Source organism: Amphiprion ocellaris, chromosome 20, assembly GCF_022539595.1.
Source record: "Amphiprion ocellaris isolate individual 3 ecotype Okinawa chromosome 20, ASM2253959v1, whole genome shotgun sequence".
In the NCBI taxonomy this organism is placed as follows: Eukaryota; Metazoa; Chordata; class Actinopteri; family Pomacentridae; genus Amphiprion; species Amphiprion ocellaris.
In genome coordinates this window covers 11,262,546-11,278,685 of record NC_072785.1, presented here as the reverse complement: position 1 = coordinate 11,278,685, position 16,140 = coordinate 11,262,546, and the positions used below count along the sequence as shown (strand labels likewise).

Below are 16,140 nucleotides of genomic sequence, written 5' to 3'. Positions count from 1 at the left end.
CTGATGCCCTCAGACTGTCGGTAGCCCTGCGGTTGATGCCGACACCCTGGCACTGGGTGGCATCTCGACAGACCTACATATGGCTGGGTGTTTGTTGTGGTGGCTGGGGACTCTGGCAGTGATAGGGGTGTTTTACCACATCCCAGAACAGTTGCTGGGGTCTCTGAACCATGTCTATACCCTGTCTGAACAACAGCATTCCCGTCACACCCTTTCCTGTGCCACACACATGCTTGGATAGCAACGCACAAAACACAAACACGCCGTAAACACAAAACACACATAAAATGTGTTCCGTCAAAGAAGATTTTTAAAAAAAAAGGGTGATTTAGACGCCTTGCTGTAACAAGCCTCTAATGTTGTATCGTCAGGAACCACCAAATTCTGTGCATCATGGTGGCCTCCTCTGTCTTCTCGCATGTGACAGACACTTCTCATTCTCACACAAATAGATTTACACTCTCATTACCACAGACACAGGATTATCCCAGTGCATCTACTGGATCTGTTTCACATCTAGACCACAGAATGAAGTGGGACAAGAGGGTCATGAGCTTTCCAGCAACTATACCGAAAGCCCTACAGATTAGAGCCATAATGTATGACTGGATCTTGTGGAGCCTCATTGGTACTTTCTTTGTGAAGAAATTGACAAAGACATACATTTGTAGGTTCTGTGTTTTCATGTGGATACTAGGCAGGGTGCAGGTGTATAGAGCAAGAACCTATTTAACATGTCAATGGTTAGAAATTAGTAATGCCTGAACTAAACATGTTCCACTGTTACATTTACAAAAATAACAATTTCCAATTATTTACAAGCCATTGCTGCTGCTTATAAATGAGATTTTATACCAATCTTTATTTTGTTGAATTAAATCAGCCAACAAGTTTAATAACCATTAATCATTGAAAGCATCATATTACTATATTTTGTAGCTACAGCCACGACTGCATCCAAAACCGATATGCACTGTGTGTAAAGAGGTGGGGAAAAAAGGTTGCAATACAGTTTGAGTATGATAATGATCTAAAAGACATTGCGCTCAGGGCTTTAGTGGCTTCATTGATCAACTGATTGACAAAAACCTAATTAGTCATTTTTTAAAGTAATAATTAAGTATAGATTTTAAGCAAGAAAAAAACAGAAATAGGAATATGTCACCTTGGCTCTGGAACTTTTTGTTGGGTATTGACATATTCTGATTAAAACTTAAGAAGTAATCTGCATATAAATATATCATGAAAGTAACTGACAGAGCAAGCCATACTATACAATGTTTTTGTAGCTAGATCCTAATTTTACTGCATACATGTTATTTTAAATGTTCTTATTTGTTTAACCGTTTATCAGAAACAACTACGTATACTCAGTGTCCTGTGTCTATTGGTATGTCTAAATACCAATAGACACAGGACACTACCTATTTTCAGTTTTATCATATTAACTATAGCGTGCTGCACACACAAACATGCTTAGGATTTTTTACTTTCATACCAGGTTAACCAGGAATACATTTTCCTAATGTTGTTTACTGACACATACAGTCTTTATAGCACACTTTAAAGAAGAAGAGGAAATGCTTATGAATAGGTAGTCAAATACTTGTGTACTCATGGAAAACCAGAGTGAGTGTGAATTTCCTGCCCCTAGTCCATCCTGCAAGTCCCTTCCATGCTCTTTGTCTGTTTCCCACATCCCTCATCCCACATTCTCTTCTCTTGAGTAATGTGCCCTTCTCCCTGATGATGTCATCATGCATCACAGCATCACGCAGTTTGCTCCTATTTTCAGATACCTGCGCTATGGAGGAAAGCCAAACAACCACTTCCTGTGTGAGTGTGAGTGTGTGTGAGTGAGACCACGAAAGCAGGGCTCATGGTGATCTCATTCAAGAGAACGCAGCATTTCTGGTTTGTATATGGGCATAAAAAGGAACAGCTCAATAGAGATAGTCAGTGCAACAAGCAGCTGGTAATACATCCAGTATTATTATTAATTTATGCAGAGTAGCACATAACAGGACTCCCATATATGGGCTCGAGGTTCCCTTACCAGTTTGTCTTTGAGCCTTTCGCCCTTGATGTGGAACTCCACAGCAGTAGGACTGGGACTGGGGGTGGGACTGGGACTGGGGGTGGGGCTACAGGGGCTGAGGTTGCCGCTGCTTCCTCCGCTGCCTCCACTGTGGGTGCTGCTGCTGTCCTCCGCCCGGCTGACCTTATAAACGGTGACACAGCTAAGGCCTCCACCCCCCAGGGCAAGCCACCCACCACTGGAGTCATCCCGAGTCATGACCACTGCTCTCACACGCGCATAACTGTCACTGTGGAGGAAAAACGGAGGAAAACAAAGAGGAAGGAAGGAATAAGGAGAGAAGGATAAAAGAGAAATAATGTTGTTAGTGAACAGAATCCGCAGTAACCATCATATTTACATTTTTGTCTTTCAGGATCTGAGTACATAACCTGGACTACAAAAGCATAATGAGAACTATGTAGCCTCAGCCTACATGAAATGTGAGCCCACATAACACAGTTGAACTTCAGGATAAACGAGTTGTAATACAGTACATACAGAATACACAAAATGGTTAGTAAAAGTGTAGTGAAGATCAAACTATACAAACAAGGTAAAGGGAGGAGATAGGTTCACAATTACTACAATATCACATTTGTTCAACAATTTGCATGTGTAAACAGAGTTCAAAACATAGCACATCAAACTAGAACTACTTTTAAACTAGAGGGAAATCTTTGTGGAGGCAAAGACTACAGAAACAAGCTAGCCTACAAGCAGCTATAACAACAGAAAGACTGAAAAAGTAAGGTCGGAGATTGCATATTTTGGTTTTAGGGACATGCTATAACAGACTATTAGCTGCCTGAAACTGTCAGTGCATGTATAAACCCAGCCAGAGGGTGACTGACCATGGGGCCAAGTTCAGTCTCTGATCACCGCAGATTTCCAACCTTTCCCCTAAAGCAGGTGGTTTTAAACTACACAGCACATGACGGAGGCTCCAGCTCACATCGTGGACTGTCCTTTGAATCATAGGGTAAACACTATAAGTCAGTCATTTGTAATACCTAACATTATCTATGTAACTGAAAGGGAAAAAAAGGTGAAGTGTGTTTTTATTTTTTTTTTTTGAAGCATAGGGTAAATTATTTGCTTTCTCTTTCAGTGGATTATTCGGTTTTAGTGAGTTTATGGACAGCTAACATGACGTAGTTTGTACAAAACTGCACAGAGCTTCAGATTTTTAAGTGTTCTTTTGTTGTTGTTTTTTTTTTTTTTACATAAAATGACAACAAACGCATGTGCCATCATTGAAATATCAAACGGTCTCAGAGTGTAAGGACAAAAAAATTATATACACACATTTGACACAAATCAGAACTTAAACTCATTACACTATGTAAGGGTATCAATAAAATATCACATAACAAAGATCACTATACTTACTATTTATTACAAATTATAATTCCAATAACTATTTATGACACACCGTAATTCTAAATCTGTCTCTCATTTAATCCTCTCCTTTTCTCTCTACTTGGAGTCAGATGTTTCCCTGATTAGATAACACTGCACTGGGCCACCGGAAATGACAAAGGTCAGGGCTTGCTGAGGGCAGCGTTTTGCACAAACTGCTGGTAACATATTAAAGACTTGGAAAGATCAGAGAGCTGACAGAAATGGGCAGAAGAACTTAAGAATGTGACTGCCGGATGTCTCCCTGTGACACATTGCTCTGTGGCCGTCGTCTGCATTGACCAATGAAGGTGATGTCACAGAGTCTGAAATGTTTCTAAAGAATGTCTTCTCAACCTGTGGCCAAATCTGAAGCAGTGACTGGGGGAAAGAAATGTCACTAACAATAACATGTACTATACAAAATAGTAACCTGAGGCTCTTGATCCAAAAGGAGAATAGCTGCTTCCTCCCCCTTACTGCCTCTCCTCTTGGCCAGCTACATAAGGGTAACCTTTGGTCTGCTGCCTTCCACACCCTTGGCAAATCTCAGTGTCTAGGTTATTGGTTAGTAATTAATCTCAGAGCCAGTGAGCATTAAATCTGAGGATATCTTTGTCTTTTTGGGAAGCCATTCAAATCCTGGCACCTGGTAATAGTTGACCAAAGCTTCCTCAAAGGGTTGATAAATAGATATAAATGAGTCAGTCAAAAATAAACTGACCTACAAACCAGATTGGCTTTTTGAAAACCACACACTCAATACTAGGCTCTTCAGACATGCTCAAAAATACAAGATTGAATACTTAACTAAATTCAAACGTATGCGCATTTTCATCAAAACATGAAAATACTGGGGTTTTTTTTATTCGTAACAACTAACATATGCTACCTTCCCCTCTTGCTTGCAGCTAACTCAGAATGATTAACAGAAGGCCTTTTGGCGCTAATAAACAACATTTTTGTAATGCTGTGTCAAAAACATTATAAAAAAACAATATGGCAATGTAAAAGGAGTTATACGAAGTGACGAATCGTGACAAATACAATATCGTGGACAGATACAGTTAGTGACTTACTAGTGATTATAAGGTAGTGCTTAGCAGCTAAAAAGCCAGGCATTTCCCTCCGAATGAGGTAAAAGAAAAGTGAATATTGGACTTGTATTTTGCCGGTAACCAGAAAAATTGCTAATTAAGGATGATGTTGGCTCTATACCTGCTGGATGTAGAAGAACTGCTAAAATAAGCTAACAAATCCAAACATTTTTAACCAAATAAATCTTTTTGAAATGTAACTAGGAAAATTACATTTTAGTTAGCTACTCAAGCCTAGCTGGTTTTCTAGTACATTTTTATTGTTATAGTACAATTACAACGACATGAGCTGATTTGAAATCTGCATTCAATGACTGTTTACATCCTTTTTTAGAAAGTTGTATATCACAACGCAGAGTTAGTTTTGCTGCTGCTACTGCATTAAATCCAAGCAATACAGTTTGGCATCCTTCTCCTATTAGACACATCTGTACTATTATGGGTTTACCTAATGGCAAGTTAAGAACTATATATCTTCCCATAATTTATTAAATACACTTTATGTCCTTATTATCTGTTCTCTTTTTGACATTCCCATAATTATTCACAAATCAATACAACCAAACAATCCTTTAGTCTGACTGAATGGCTATCAAATCCTTTGGTGGTATTTAATTTGGTAGAGCTGTGCACACTTCTGCCTGTTGGAAATTGATGCTGTGCCAGTCTGTCTATATTCTCAGCAAGCTTTGCCAATCAGGGTGCATAAAAATGGACAACATTGGAAGACTTTTACTTTCCTATTATAATCATCACAATTCCAAGGACACTTCAAAGATTATGCTGTGATTTTACAGCCACTTACTGATTCAGCCGTTCCAAAAATAAGCAAACATTCTGCCAATCAAACAAATACGGGTAAGCAAAAAAAATAAAAGTACAAGGCTGGACAAGAACAGCCACATATTTTTGTCTAATTACCAACAATGTGACTCTTTTGTGAACCTAAATGTCCTCATAGCACAATTGTCAGTTTTCTTTCTAATGTGCAGCCTCAGGTTATTCGAACAGTAACTGGTCGCAGGAGACTGACACAACCACAGCTAACTTCCCCCTTGCAACCTCACAGAAACACCCTTTCTGGTTACATCTTGTAACAGCAGGGCCGCAGAAGTAGTGCATGAGAACCTCTGCCGCACCAGGAAAAAAAATTGTTTTTGAGCAGTATAGCAGGCAGTAAAGGAGGAAAATGTTGTTGCTGTTATACCCCTCTATGGCCCCCAATAAAGGATGCGGGTGATGGGTGCAGAAGGGGCTGTCAGTCAGACAGGGGTCCCTGGGGTGAACAGAAGGCAGGCGGTGGTGTCGCTCAGCCATGACCAGGGCACAATGACCAGGGCCTGACCCTTCAGACCTACCATCACACACATGCCAGCAACCATGACACTCACAGGGAGGGGGGCTAGGCCCAGAGAGGAAGTTAAATGGAGTATGCATATGTGCATGTTTGCATCCGGCCTAAAACACTATTGACAATGTTGTTTTAAAAACCACAGACACACCTAAAACAACAAATGATACTTATTTATGCAGTAACTCAATTCAAATCTCTACAGTACATATCAAAAACTTGCAGATCAAGAACTAATCTCAACTCAACCATCAAGTATTAGAGCCATCTGACAAAACCTTCACAACAGAGAAATTAAATAGTTCCATTCGTTCCTCTTCCTTCTTTTTCCCTCATAATTAAAATGGTTACTTTTTTAAGGACAACCAGGGGTCCAAAAGATATCCCACTGCGCATGTGCGCATGCACACACACACAAACACATATGTAAACACACACACACACACACACACACACACACACACACACACACACACACACACACACACACACACACACACACACACACACACACACACACACACACACACACACACACACACACACACACACACACACACACAAAGTTCAGAGTGGGATGGTGGAGACAAAGGCTGGCCTCCAAGCCCCTTGCTGGGAGCACACAGTCGACTGGACACACAATTGAGAGCGGAAGCAGATCAGCTGGCCTGGGCCTGCAGGGGAAGAGGGCGGGGGAGCAGAAAGAAAGGAGCCCCCAATTCCAAATATTCCAAGTTATTCTGCTGGATGACTGACTTCATTTCCGACTGAAGCAGGAGAGAAAAACAGAGGGAGGGGGTGAGAGTGTAACAGAGGACTGTGGGGGAGAGGGTGGCGGCTGTGGATAGGAACAGGGTGGAGACTAAGGTGACAATCAACAACTCCCACCACCGATATCTGAGGAAGAAGCCATGCTTTTTCTGTCCACATAAACGACGTTTATAATCTTTTCTAGAATGTAGAAAATACAGAATCAGAGATTTAGTATCATGTAGAGCAAAGCGGAAACAAAACACCATTACTAAAATTAGAATTCAGCTTCCACTTGAAACTAATTGTACAAATAGAAGAGTATTGTAGCAATATTATATGAAAATACACATGGAGAGTTGTGAAACTGCATTTAAACCTGTATGTGTGTAGCACGTGTAATTTGTCTGTGTGGGCATGAATTTTGTCAATGTGTAAATAAATCTGTAGATGTATAATGCAATTTTGAAAATGTATTCAGATTTGTGAATGTGTAAAAGAAACTGCAAATGTGAGTGGGAACATTAAGACTTTTACATGTGTTTGCACATAAAAAATAATGACTGAGAGTAGTGGTTACGACTACAACAAACAAATAATTCCTTATATCCACCTCAGATATGCCTGACTTGAAGCTGTCACTCATGATCAATAGAATAGAATCCTATCAAAAAAGACCATCTACTATAAATCTAATTCCCATTTAAAGACTTGTGTACAGATTTACAGATCCGAGTACAAATCTGAAAACCCATTTGTAGATTCATTTTCACATTTTCGTATCACACTACACATTTAGATTTTGCTCTCAAATATGTGAAAGCATGTGTAAACTGAAATGCAGTACACATATTTGTAAACAATTTTACTACAATACCCCGAGAAGAGAAGAGAAGAGAAGAGAAGAGAAGAGAAGAGAAGAGAAGAGAAGAGAAGAGAAGAGAAGAGAAGAGAAGAGAAGAGAAGAGAAGAGAAGAGAAGAGAAGAGAAGAGAAGAGAAGAGAAGAGGCGTGATCGGGGAGCACGTGCAGACCAGGCAGGCCTGGGCCTTGAGGCCGGCTGCTCCAGTGTGTGGTGGAGAAGGGGGATCCTGGGACAACCATTTCCAGAGTGGACAAAGTGGCCGTTTGTCTGCTGCTCTGGCCTATGGCTCACTGGGTTCCAGCATGCCATCATGCTTTGCTCCTGTCTTAGGCCTGAGCTTCCCACCCCAATGGGGAGTGGTGGAGAGGAATGAGGGGGGCACTGAGAAAAAGATAGGAGGGGGAGAGGAAGGGAAAGGAGAAGGAAGAGAGGGAGAGCAGGAGGAGAGGGGAGAGAGAAAGGATGTGGCCTGAGCCCTGGGTGCTCGCCAAGTCACCCTCCCTTTCCTCCACTCTGTCTCCCCCTTCCACCCAACCCCTCCCTGGCTGCCTCTCTCTACACAATGGCCGCTTCTCTGCTGAAATTTCACGTTATTGGATCCCGGGCCTGGAGTTTTGTCCTCCCACAATGTCCAGGCAGCGGAGCATGCTGCAGGGGAGACACACTCTGCAAGCTAAAAGCTGGAAAACCATTCCTCCTTTCATTAGCATCAGAAAAGGGGAGAAAACCCCCCCACCACCACCACCTCTTTTTTCCATCGTCCCTTTTCCTCACCATCTCTCTCCTATATCAAAACCGGAGGAAGGCTGTCAAGCTCGGTCAAGCTCCACTAGACCACTTTGGCTAGTAGGACTTTTGAGAGGGGGAAAATCATTAAAGTATCACTGGGAAAATAAACACAAGCTACTTATCCCAATCCGATTCGATAGATTATCCTCAGAAAGGAAAGCAATCACAAGGAAGGAGGGTGGGCCACAGAAGACGGCGTGAAAAGCAACTCTGGGTGTGACTTATTCGCTTTACTTATTAAAGTGTATGGCTGTCTTCAACAATTGTTACCATAGATAAAATGTGATATTTTTACATATCCTGAGCAGATTCAGCCTGATCTAAAATATAATATGCCTTTATGTATTTAATACAGCTGAATCTAGCCAAAGATATACATGAGTACATATAATAAAGCATAAAAGTATGCTATACTTAAATGCAGTCAGTGATGAAAAAATGATTTTCATCAACCAAAAATATTTCAGTCTAAACCAAACAATAAAAAAAGAAATTAATTAATTGTAACTCTGAGCTAAAGTTATAAGAGGATAAAGTAGTGCACGTTCTTTCACTGTGATCATGCCTCATTGAAGAAATAAATAACATGCAATCTGGGACTCGGCCGTCGATTCCAGCAGTGCATCTAATCTGAACGCTGCAAACTAGCTAGTCAATTAGCCACGGTTCAAATCCCCTAAATAACCCAAGGCAAACTCAAGGGCACAGACATACCCAAAACAAACACCAACATGGCCTAACATGGATGCAGAGCAAATTATGACATAAGGTCAGAGCAAAATACTTTGAAAGGGGCTATCCGTTAGCCATTAATAAAACTGAAATAATAATGGGACAATGCCTTGAGCAACATCAAGCCAGCATCACAAGCCTGCTTACATTAGCTGCAGTGAAAACTAATACACTGTCTATAGAAAGAGAAGCGAAAGAGAAATTTGCCCTATCTCCTCTCAACACCTCAGGCTGCTGGTGAGTCATCTCCCTCACAAGAACATTCAGCTTAGCTACCAACTGACTCAGGAAAAAAAAAAAACAGAACAAGCCTACTCTGCTGCTGCACCACACAGCGAATCTTGACTTCAAATGTACCACCATCTTTTTACAGAAATGCTACCTATTATGACAACAAATTAACTGATCATAGTCATGTCTGGTGGTATCTGTCACAGACAGCAGTTAGTGGGTCATATTAGGCTATAGCCAAAATCATACATAGACCTACGCAGTACACGAATGTCACGACTGCTCACTTAGACAGCATTTCTAACACTGATTTTAAAACCAACCCCTCCATTATTGGATTGGGCCTGCAACCCCAACAGCAATGTTCTAGGTGCCGCTGTGCTGTGGTACTATAAATCAAAAGAATTCCATATGCGTATCAAATGCCAAAAAACTATTCTCAAACATCAATCAAAGCCACATATTGAGATGATCTTAATTTGAACCACAAGCATTTGGAAAATTAAAACCTTGCGCTTGCCATTAAAAAAAAAAAAAAAGAAAAAAACAGAGGAACCACAAATTTCGACTGCTGCGGCGTCTCTGGTCTGCTTTGATGTAAGAGTAGTCCCCAGGGACCCAGCATCTACTCCTCATAGCTACTCTGAAACTGAGGGGGAAACAGGAAGCTGAGGGGACAAGGCAGCCGTCTAACTGTGGGAGAAACCATCAATGCATCTCAGGAGCAACTCGGGAAGGATAAACCACCAAACCAGGATGGTCCATGGATGTTAAGAGAAACTGCTATGACAAGTAGTAAACCATCACAACATGGTCGGTTGTTGGGGATACCATAACACTATCATCACCATAAATGTCGGAAACCAAACTATTAGGCCACCTTGAAAATCAATTACATTCTCCTGTAGGTAGCTTTCCACTGAATCCCTCTTTTGGAAATTGAGAAATCAAGAATCATTTTTCCCAACCAATAAAAGTCTGTTGCAAGTTCTGAATATAGCCATTTTAGAGAGGACAAAATGTGATAAAAATTTTACAGACCAGATCTAAATGCATGTTCTTACAGGCGTCCGATTTTAATTGTATTTGAAAACTTGACTCATAAAGTAAATTATTTGATAACATGTTACGTTTGCTTAAATTTCCTCATCTAGGATCCAGCCCTATCTTTCCCTGAAACACATACACATGCCAAATGTTTCCAGAGAAATAAACACTTGAGTGTGTGCACAGACGCACATGCAGAAACCCCTTCCTGTTTTCAAAGCGTTTGGAAACTCAATCAAAGACACAAGGTTTAGGATTTACATCTGTGCCCTTTTATGTCTGTGGCCTCACAGGAAAGAACCATCTTAGCCCAGCTGCAGCATAGAGCTCACAACAAGGCCCAGCCTTCATGCTCCCACATGCAGCACAAGTGAAAACAAAATCCCCAATTCGGACACTTGGTGCGAAAAGCACTTCTTACAAGCATTAAGATATGGTCTGTGAACATCAGAGGCCCTCCTTGACAAAGAAATGAAGACAAAGCCTCTTATATGGATGTTGTGATGGAAGCAGAAGAAAAAAAAACTGTAAGTTTACTGTTGGCTTAAGAGTCTACGTACGCAGTATGGATCCACATTAGGTCTTTGTCTTAAAAACATGACAATTGGTTTGAAATATGCTCTAAATACATTGCTGACATTTTCGCCAGTTTATGCATGCTCCTAAAATACTTGAAGAGGAAATGAAAATCATAAGAGGGAAGTGGCTCAGGTTTAAAATACACAGAATCCGGGCCCAAATCTGGCCATGGGAATGGAACAGTCCACCACTATGTGAGGCTTGTTGGCTTGTCTCATTTACAGACAGTCCAAGCCCTCTGATTATACAGAGGATCATTGTCATTAATGACACAAACATTAAAACAGCCTAAAATAAAATAAGCAGACAATGGGATACAAATAACCTGCAATGAAATATAACTTACAGGACTACCTAACATTTCAACCTCAGTAAATAAGTTGAAATAGAGAAAAACTGAATGAAATTTAATACAAAGAGATTGTAATTCGGATAATATGCACATATCTTAGACGTACACCAAAATCTAAATAAAAAATTAGAAGACGTGTAGCAACCAATAATGTAAAATGCAGTTGCAAGTGCCCTCACACGTTTTGAGAAATTCATACAGTCGTCTCTGTAAACCACTCAAGTAACAACTAACACTTCCCCAAAATAATACAGAAGCAAAACCAAACATATGTTCAGCTCAGCAGACTTTTTCAAAGGTAAGATGTTCCTTTAGCTCAGACTAGGCCAGCTAGTAAAGCTTAAGGTTCATGGAGGTCATATCCAACAACTGGCAGTAACCCCAAATAATACTATCTATAAAAAGGTCCAGGAAATTATTTAGCTTAACATAAGGGCCACAGGATATAGGCAGTTACCCAGGCCATAAAGCACTAGCCCTAACAGCTGAAGTAGCTGTCTCCCTTTGTCGTTTCAGGACATGATGGGGGCTGTTTAGGAGGAATGTGTTTGGAAAGCTCCGCAACAGGAATGGGTGTGCAAAACAGCCCACAGGTGATAAGATCACGACACCCACATTGGCAGATAAAACGCTGAGCTGTCAAATCAATCACACAGATAGGAAGAGGACACAGAGAGAGGAATCACAGAGGATCACCTGACTGGCAACAGACAATACCACAGTGCTACGGGAATCTAAAACAATGAGGCAACTGACCTTTGCTGATAAAAATGGATGAGGGCCTGAATAATTTTAGCAAAATCAAACTGTGGGCCTTGAATGACTAAAATCTACATGAACACCTGTTTGATATTTAAAAATTGAGAGAGGACAAAGAGGAACCTCTAGTTATCTAATGGCAGTCATTTTTCTGAAACCAAACAAAAGCCATTTGAGTTGTGAGTTGTCACACAAATCAACAAAACAGGAGATTTAAGGTGTAAATAAGAACACACTATTTTCATGCTACCTATGTTAAAAGTACAGTACACAAATAAAGGATATACACGCAGTACATCTCAACTTGCTGTTTGCTTGATTGAGTTAAATATCTTAGATAAATGTGGCATTCAAACAGACACTGCTTGCACATTCTTTCATAAATCTTCTGCAAATCTTCCACTTCTCCCAGCATGACCATGGTTCTCGTCTACAGGATTCACATTAGCCTTACATCACGCCACACCAGCACACAACCCAGACAAGACGGAAAACCAAAATCTCACAAGGCTTTCTGTGCGTTCTTGTCATTTCAGCCTTGTGAACATCGTTGCACCAAGGCCAAGTAACATGTTCTCAGCAAAGGGTGTGCTGTGTGTACACCAGCTTGGCTTACCACCTATCATTCAGACAAAACCACTTCAGGGCTGTCTCGTTACAAATTTTTTGGGAGATTTTCAAATTAAACGTTTAAATGTAAGCTACAAGAGGACAAACATGTTTTTTCTCCTTAATTATGGTTGTACATGGTTAGGAAACCAGGATTTACACACACACTTTCTATGTACTATAGAAAAGGCAGATTTTTTTTTAGGCTCTAGCAAGTTACTAATCAAAGACACAAATTTATCTTATCAATGGAGGAGAGGAGAGTGTCATGGTGTAAAAGAGGACACACTGCTGTAAAAGCAGATTATTATCCCTAATGCTTAAAAAAATATATGAATATATGTGTGATTATAAAAAGCATAATAAAGAGACTCTCTTCAGCAAAAAATAAATGGCTTCGGCTATGCTCAGTATTCTGTTTGCTCCATTACTATGAATCATACAACAGCCAGAAAGGTGGTGGAATCATAGCAACAATGTTTGGATCACTTCGCCATCTTAGCTGCTGCCAGTGTGGAACAAACCCAGCATATACTGTAGCTTACACACCAGTGATGATATGTAGCCTTTGGCAGTAGCTCCCAAAGTGGGGCTTTGGGGGCCTTGAGGAGTCCCTGAGGTTATTGCAGGGATCCACATCAAATTGAGGAACGCTTTGATTTTAAGAGTAATTTCTTTCTCTGTAGGTTAACATGACAAAAAACTGACAAATGAGAGGTTTTATCGTTAAGCATGTTAGTACACAATTTAAGCTCAATCAAGACCTACAGCCAAAGATGAACAGTATGTGTGTGATTGGTTTTAATTGTAATTTAAAAGAACTCCATAGCATATGTTACATAAAAAACAAATGTGTAGTTCAAGGACAAAACCTTCATGCATTCAATCAATCAACCTCACAAAGGAGACATAGATGGAATGGGGAAAAATATGGGTGTGTTTCGAACATTAAAGCATGACACTGTAAATGGCTGAAAGGAGGCATATGACTTCCTCTGTGACAAATACATTATCAAAGAAAATCCTCCGAGATGGCGCGGAAACGGCGGTTAAACTGCACGCTTATGTAAAACAAACAGTCAATAGTCGAGCACATGCGCCTACATGCGATGTATTGTGCGGCAAATACAGAAAATCATTGTGTGATCGTCGGTGCAATGCGAAACAGTGTACAGTGCTGTGAATGGGCAGGCAGGTACTTTATGAATGGAGGGGATCATGTGACCGCAGCACCTCCCGAAGCAGATATTTCTCACTGACTGTCAACAAGCGCACACAAGGGATCAGCCCATTAAAACAATACCAAAACGCGACTGGAAACGGACGCGACGTACACAAAAGCACAACTTGCACACAATATAATCGGTGCCCGCACGTTGTGGGGATCCGGGCGTGAATGCGACGCCGTTTTTAAGCGGTTTTTTTTTTATGAATGGAGATTGTGATATGTAAATGAGCGTGATTGAGAAAAAAAATGGCATCTTCGGCTTTTCAATGCCGCAATAAGCACGAAGAGCTTTCATTAAAGACGGGCCCAGACTGGAATACAAACATGAATGTGTAGATTTTAATCGATGATTATGTTCCGAAATCATGGCGGACAGCAGTTACACACAGAACTGGGTTGTCAATATAATGCGCTATCTGATCATGATGTACCGAACAGGCATGCATATAAAATTATATTTAGACTGTCTAAGTGTCCAGTCCGAGTCACATATAACTGCCAATCTACAGATTAATAAACATCCAGGGCATGTAATTTCCCACCCAACTGAATCATACACAGGCAAACATTAGCACACCGTAGTCTAAAATAAATTCTCGCAGCTTATATGTTAGATAGCTGTATTCTAAGAGCAAATATACAAAGAGGGAGGTTATTTTCTACTATATGTTCACGCCTCTCAAACAGTGCTCTTTCTAATCTTATAACAGAAGCATATTAATTTGCCTACAAACGCATCCAAACCAAAACTAGCCTTATTGTTGATATTAAAGCGAGATGATGAAATATCAGCGTTGCACGGTTAGAAATGTCATTGGGAGCTGTGGTTGCTCAGCGTGTAAAGCGTATGCTAATAAACAGATACACGGATAGTTATTGCTGAAATGTCTGCTCAAAAGGTGGAAATATATAATGGTAAACAGCACTCACTCGTTGTTTGGATTTGTTGAATCTTCACTCATTTTTTTCCTCACGGGGATCCAAATCCTAGCAATAGCATCGACGACGCAGTGACGGCGGGACAAAATACCACGAATATCACCATTTTCCCTCACATGCAGAAATTACCCCCCTATTTTGGATAGTAAGTAAACGTTGTACAAGGGGGCATGCCTGACTAAAGCGTCCCTGTGGGGGGAAAAAAAACAAAGTGAAGCTAGCTTAACGTTAGCTCTGCTGCCTGGGACTAATGTTAAATCGCGAGGAGGAATGACAACCGTTGATTCATTTTATCCTCCCTGGAAGTAAAATCCGACCACAACAAATGGGCCATCGGCATCATCCTCGTCGACAAACACAGATCCCCGCTTTTGCAAAGAAAAAAAAATGAGTATAGATCCTCAAAAATTGTAGAAATTGCCGTAGACTGTATCGTTTGGCAGGTTATTTATGGCTGGCTGTCGAGCATCCATTCGCCAACTTCAGGTCCAGGACAACACTTGAAAAAGCGCTGTGCAGCGTTGCTCCGTCAACGTGTCCGAGTAATTTGCAGCAAAGGCATCCAAAAGCCAAAAAAAGGCTTCAGCTGTTTTCAATATTAATACCGACGAGTGAAGTAAAAGCTTACGGACTTGAAATTTCCTTGAGAAGTTGGTGGACATCTGCTTTAATCGAACTCCATTTTCAACTCGGGGGGAATGAAACATCGGAAAACTGGGCGGATGTGTCGACCCTCGCTAGAGAAAATTAGATCCTTCCGCGACGTAGTAAAAACACAACCCTCCTGCGGTGAAATAAGCTCACCCAGCGCGTAGTTTGTTATGTTCAGAAAACTAATAGCGCATGTGGTGCTAAACTGTGCTCCTTTGCCGCCGAATTCTGTGAATTTGGACGGGTTCTCTCCAAAGTTGACCTAAAGTAGTCCCCGCACTTCCCAAAAGAAGTTTCCCTTCAATCACGCATTGATACAAGAGGGAAGCGTCTGTGTGATAGCACGCAAAGTAGAAAATAATCTGGAGGAAGGACTTGGGCTGACACACACACACACACACACACTCAGCCATTAACAATTTCTTATTATGTCTTTCACTAAGCAGATTTAATGCTATCGAGCCACTTTTAAAAAAAAAATCCTGATGCGAAATTGAGGGGAAGTGCTGTAGATATACACAGGCAATACTGCTGCATGCAGCACGTGGAATTACATCAGACCCCCTTCACTTCTGAAGCCAATGTAGTATTTCAATCTCAGTGTTGCTTTTTTCATTATTAATATTTATTGATTTAACACTCAAGCATACACTGAAAATGCTGAGAAAATGCAATTTGGAAAAT

General features: G+C 40.8%; 1 protein-coding gene across 1 annotated transcript in view; it reads right to left on the bottom strand.

Moving 5' to 3' along the window:
- spred1 (sprouty related EVH1 domain containing 1) overlaps nucleotides 1-15,724 on the bottom strand; it is a 34,324-nt gene extending 18,600 nt beyond the window's left edge. The window contains exons 1-2 of the mRNA XM_023277348.3: nucleotides 14,797-15,724; nucleotides 2,057-2,327 (exon numbers count right to left, since the gene is read on the bottom strand). Coding sequence (XP_023133116.1) covers nucleotides 2,057-2,327; nucleotides 14,797-14,828 — 303 coding nt within the window. The 5' untranslated portion in view covers nucleotides 14,829-15,724. The remainder of the gene's footprint in view (nucleotides 1-2,056; nucleotides 2,328-14,796) is intronic.
- Between the last annotated feature and the right edge of the window lie 416 nt (nucleotides 15,725-16,140).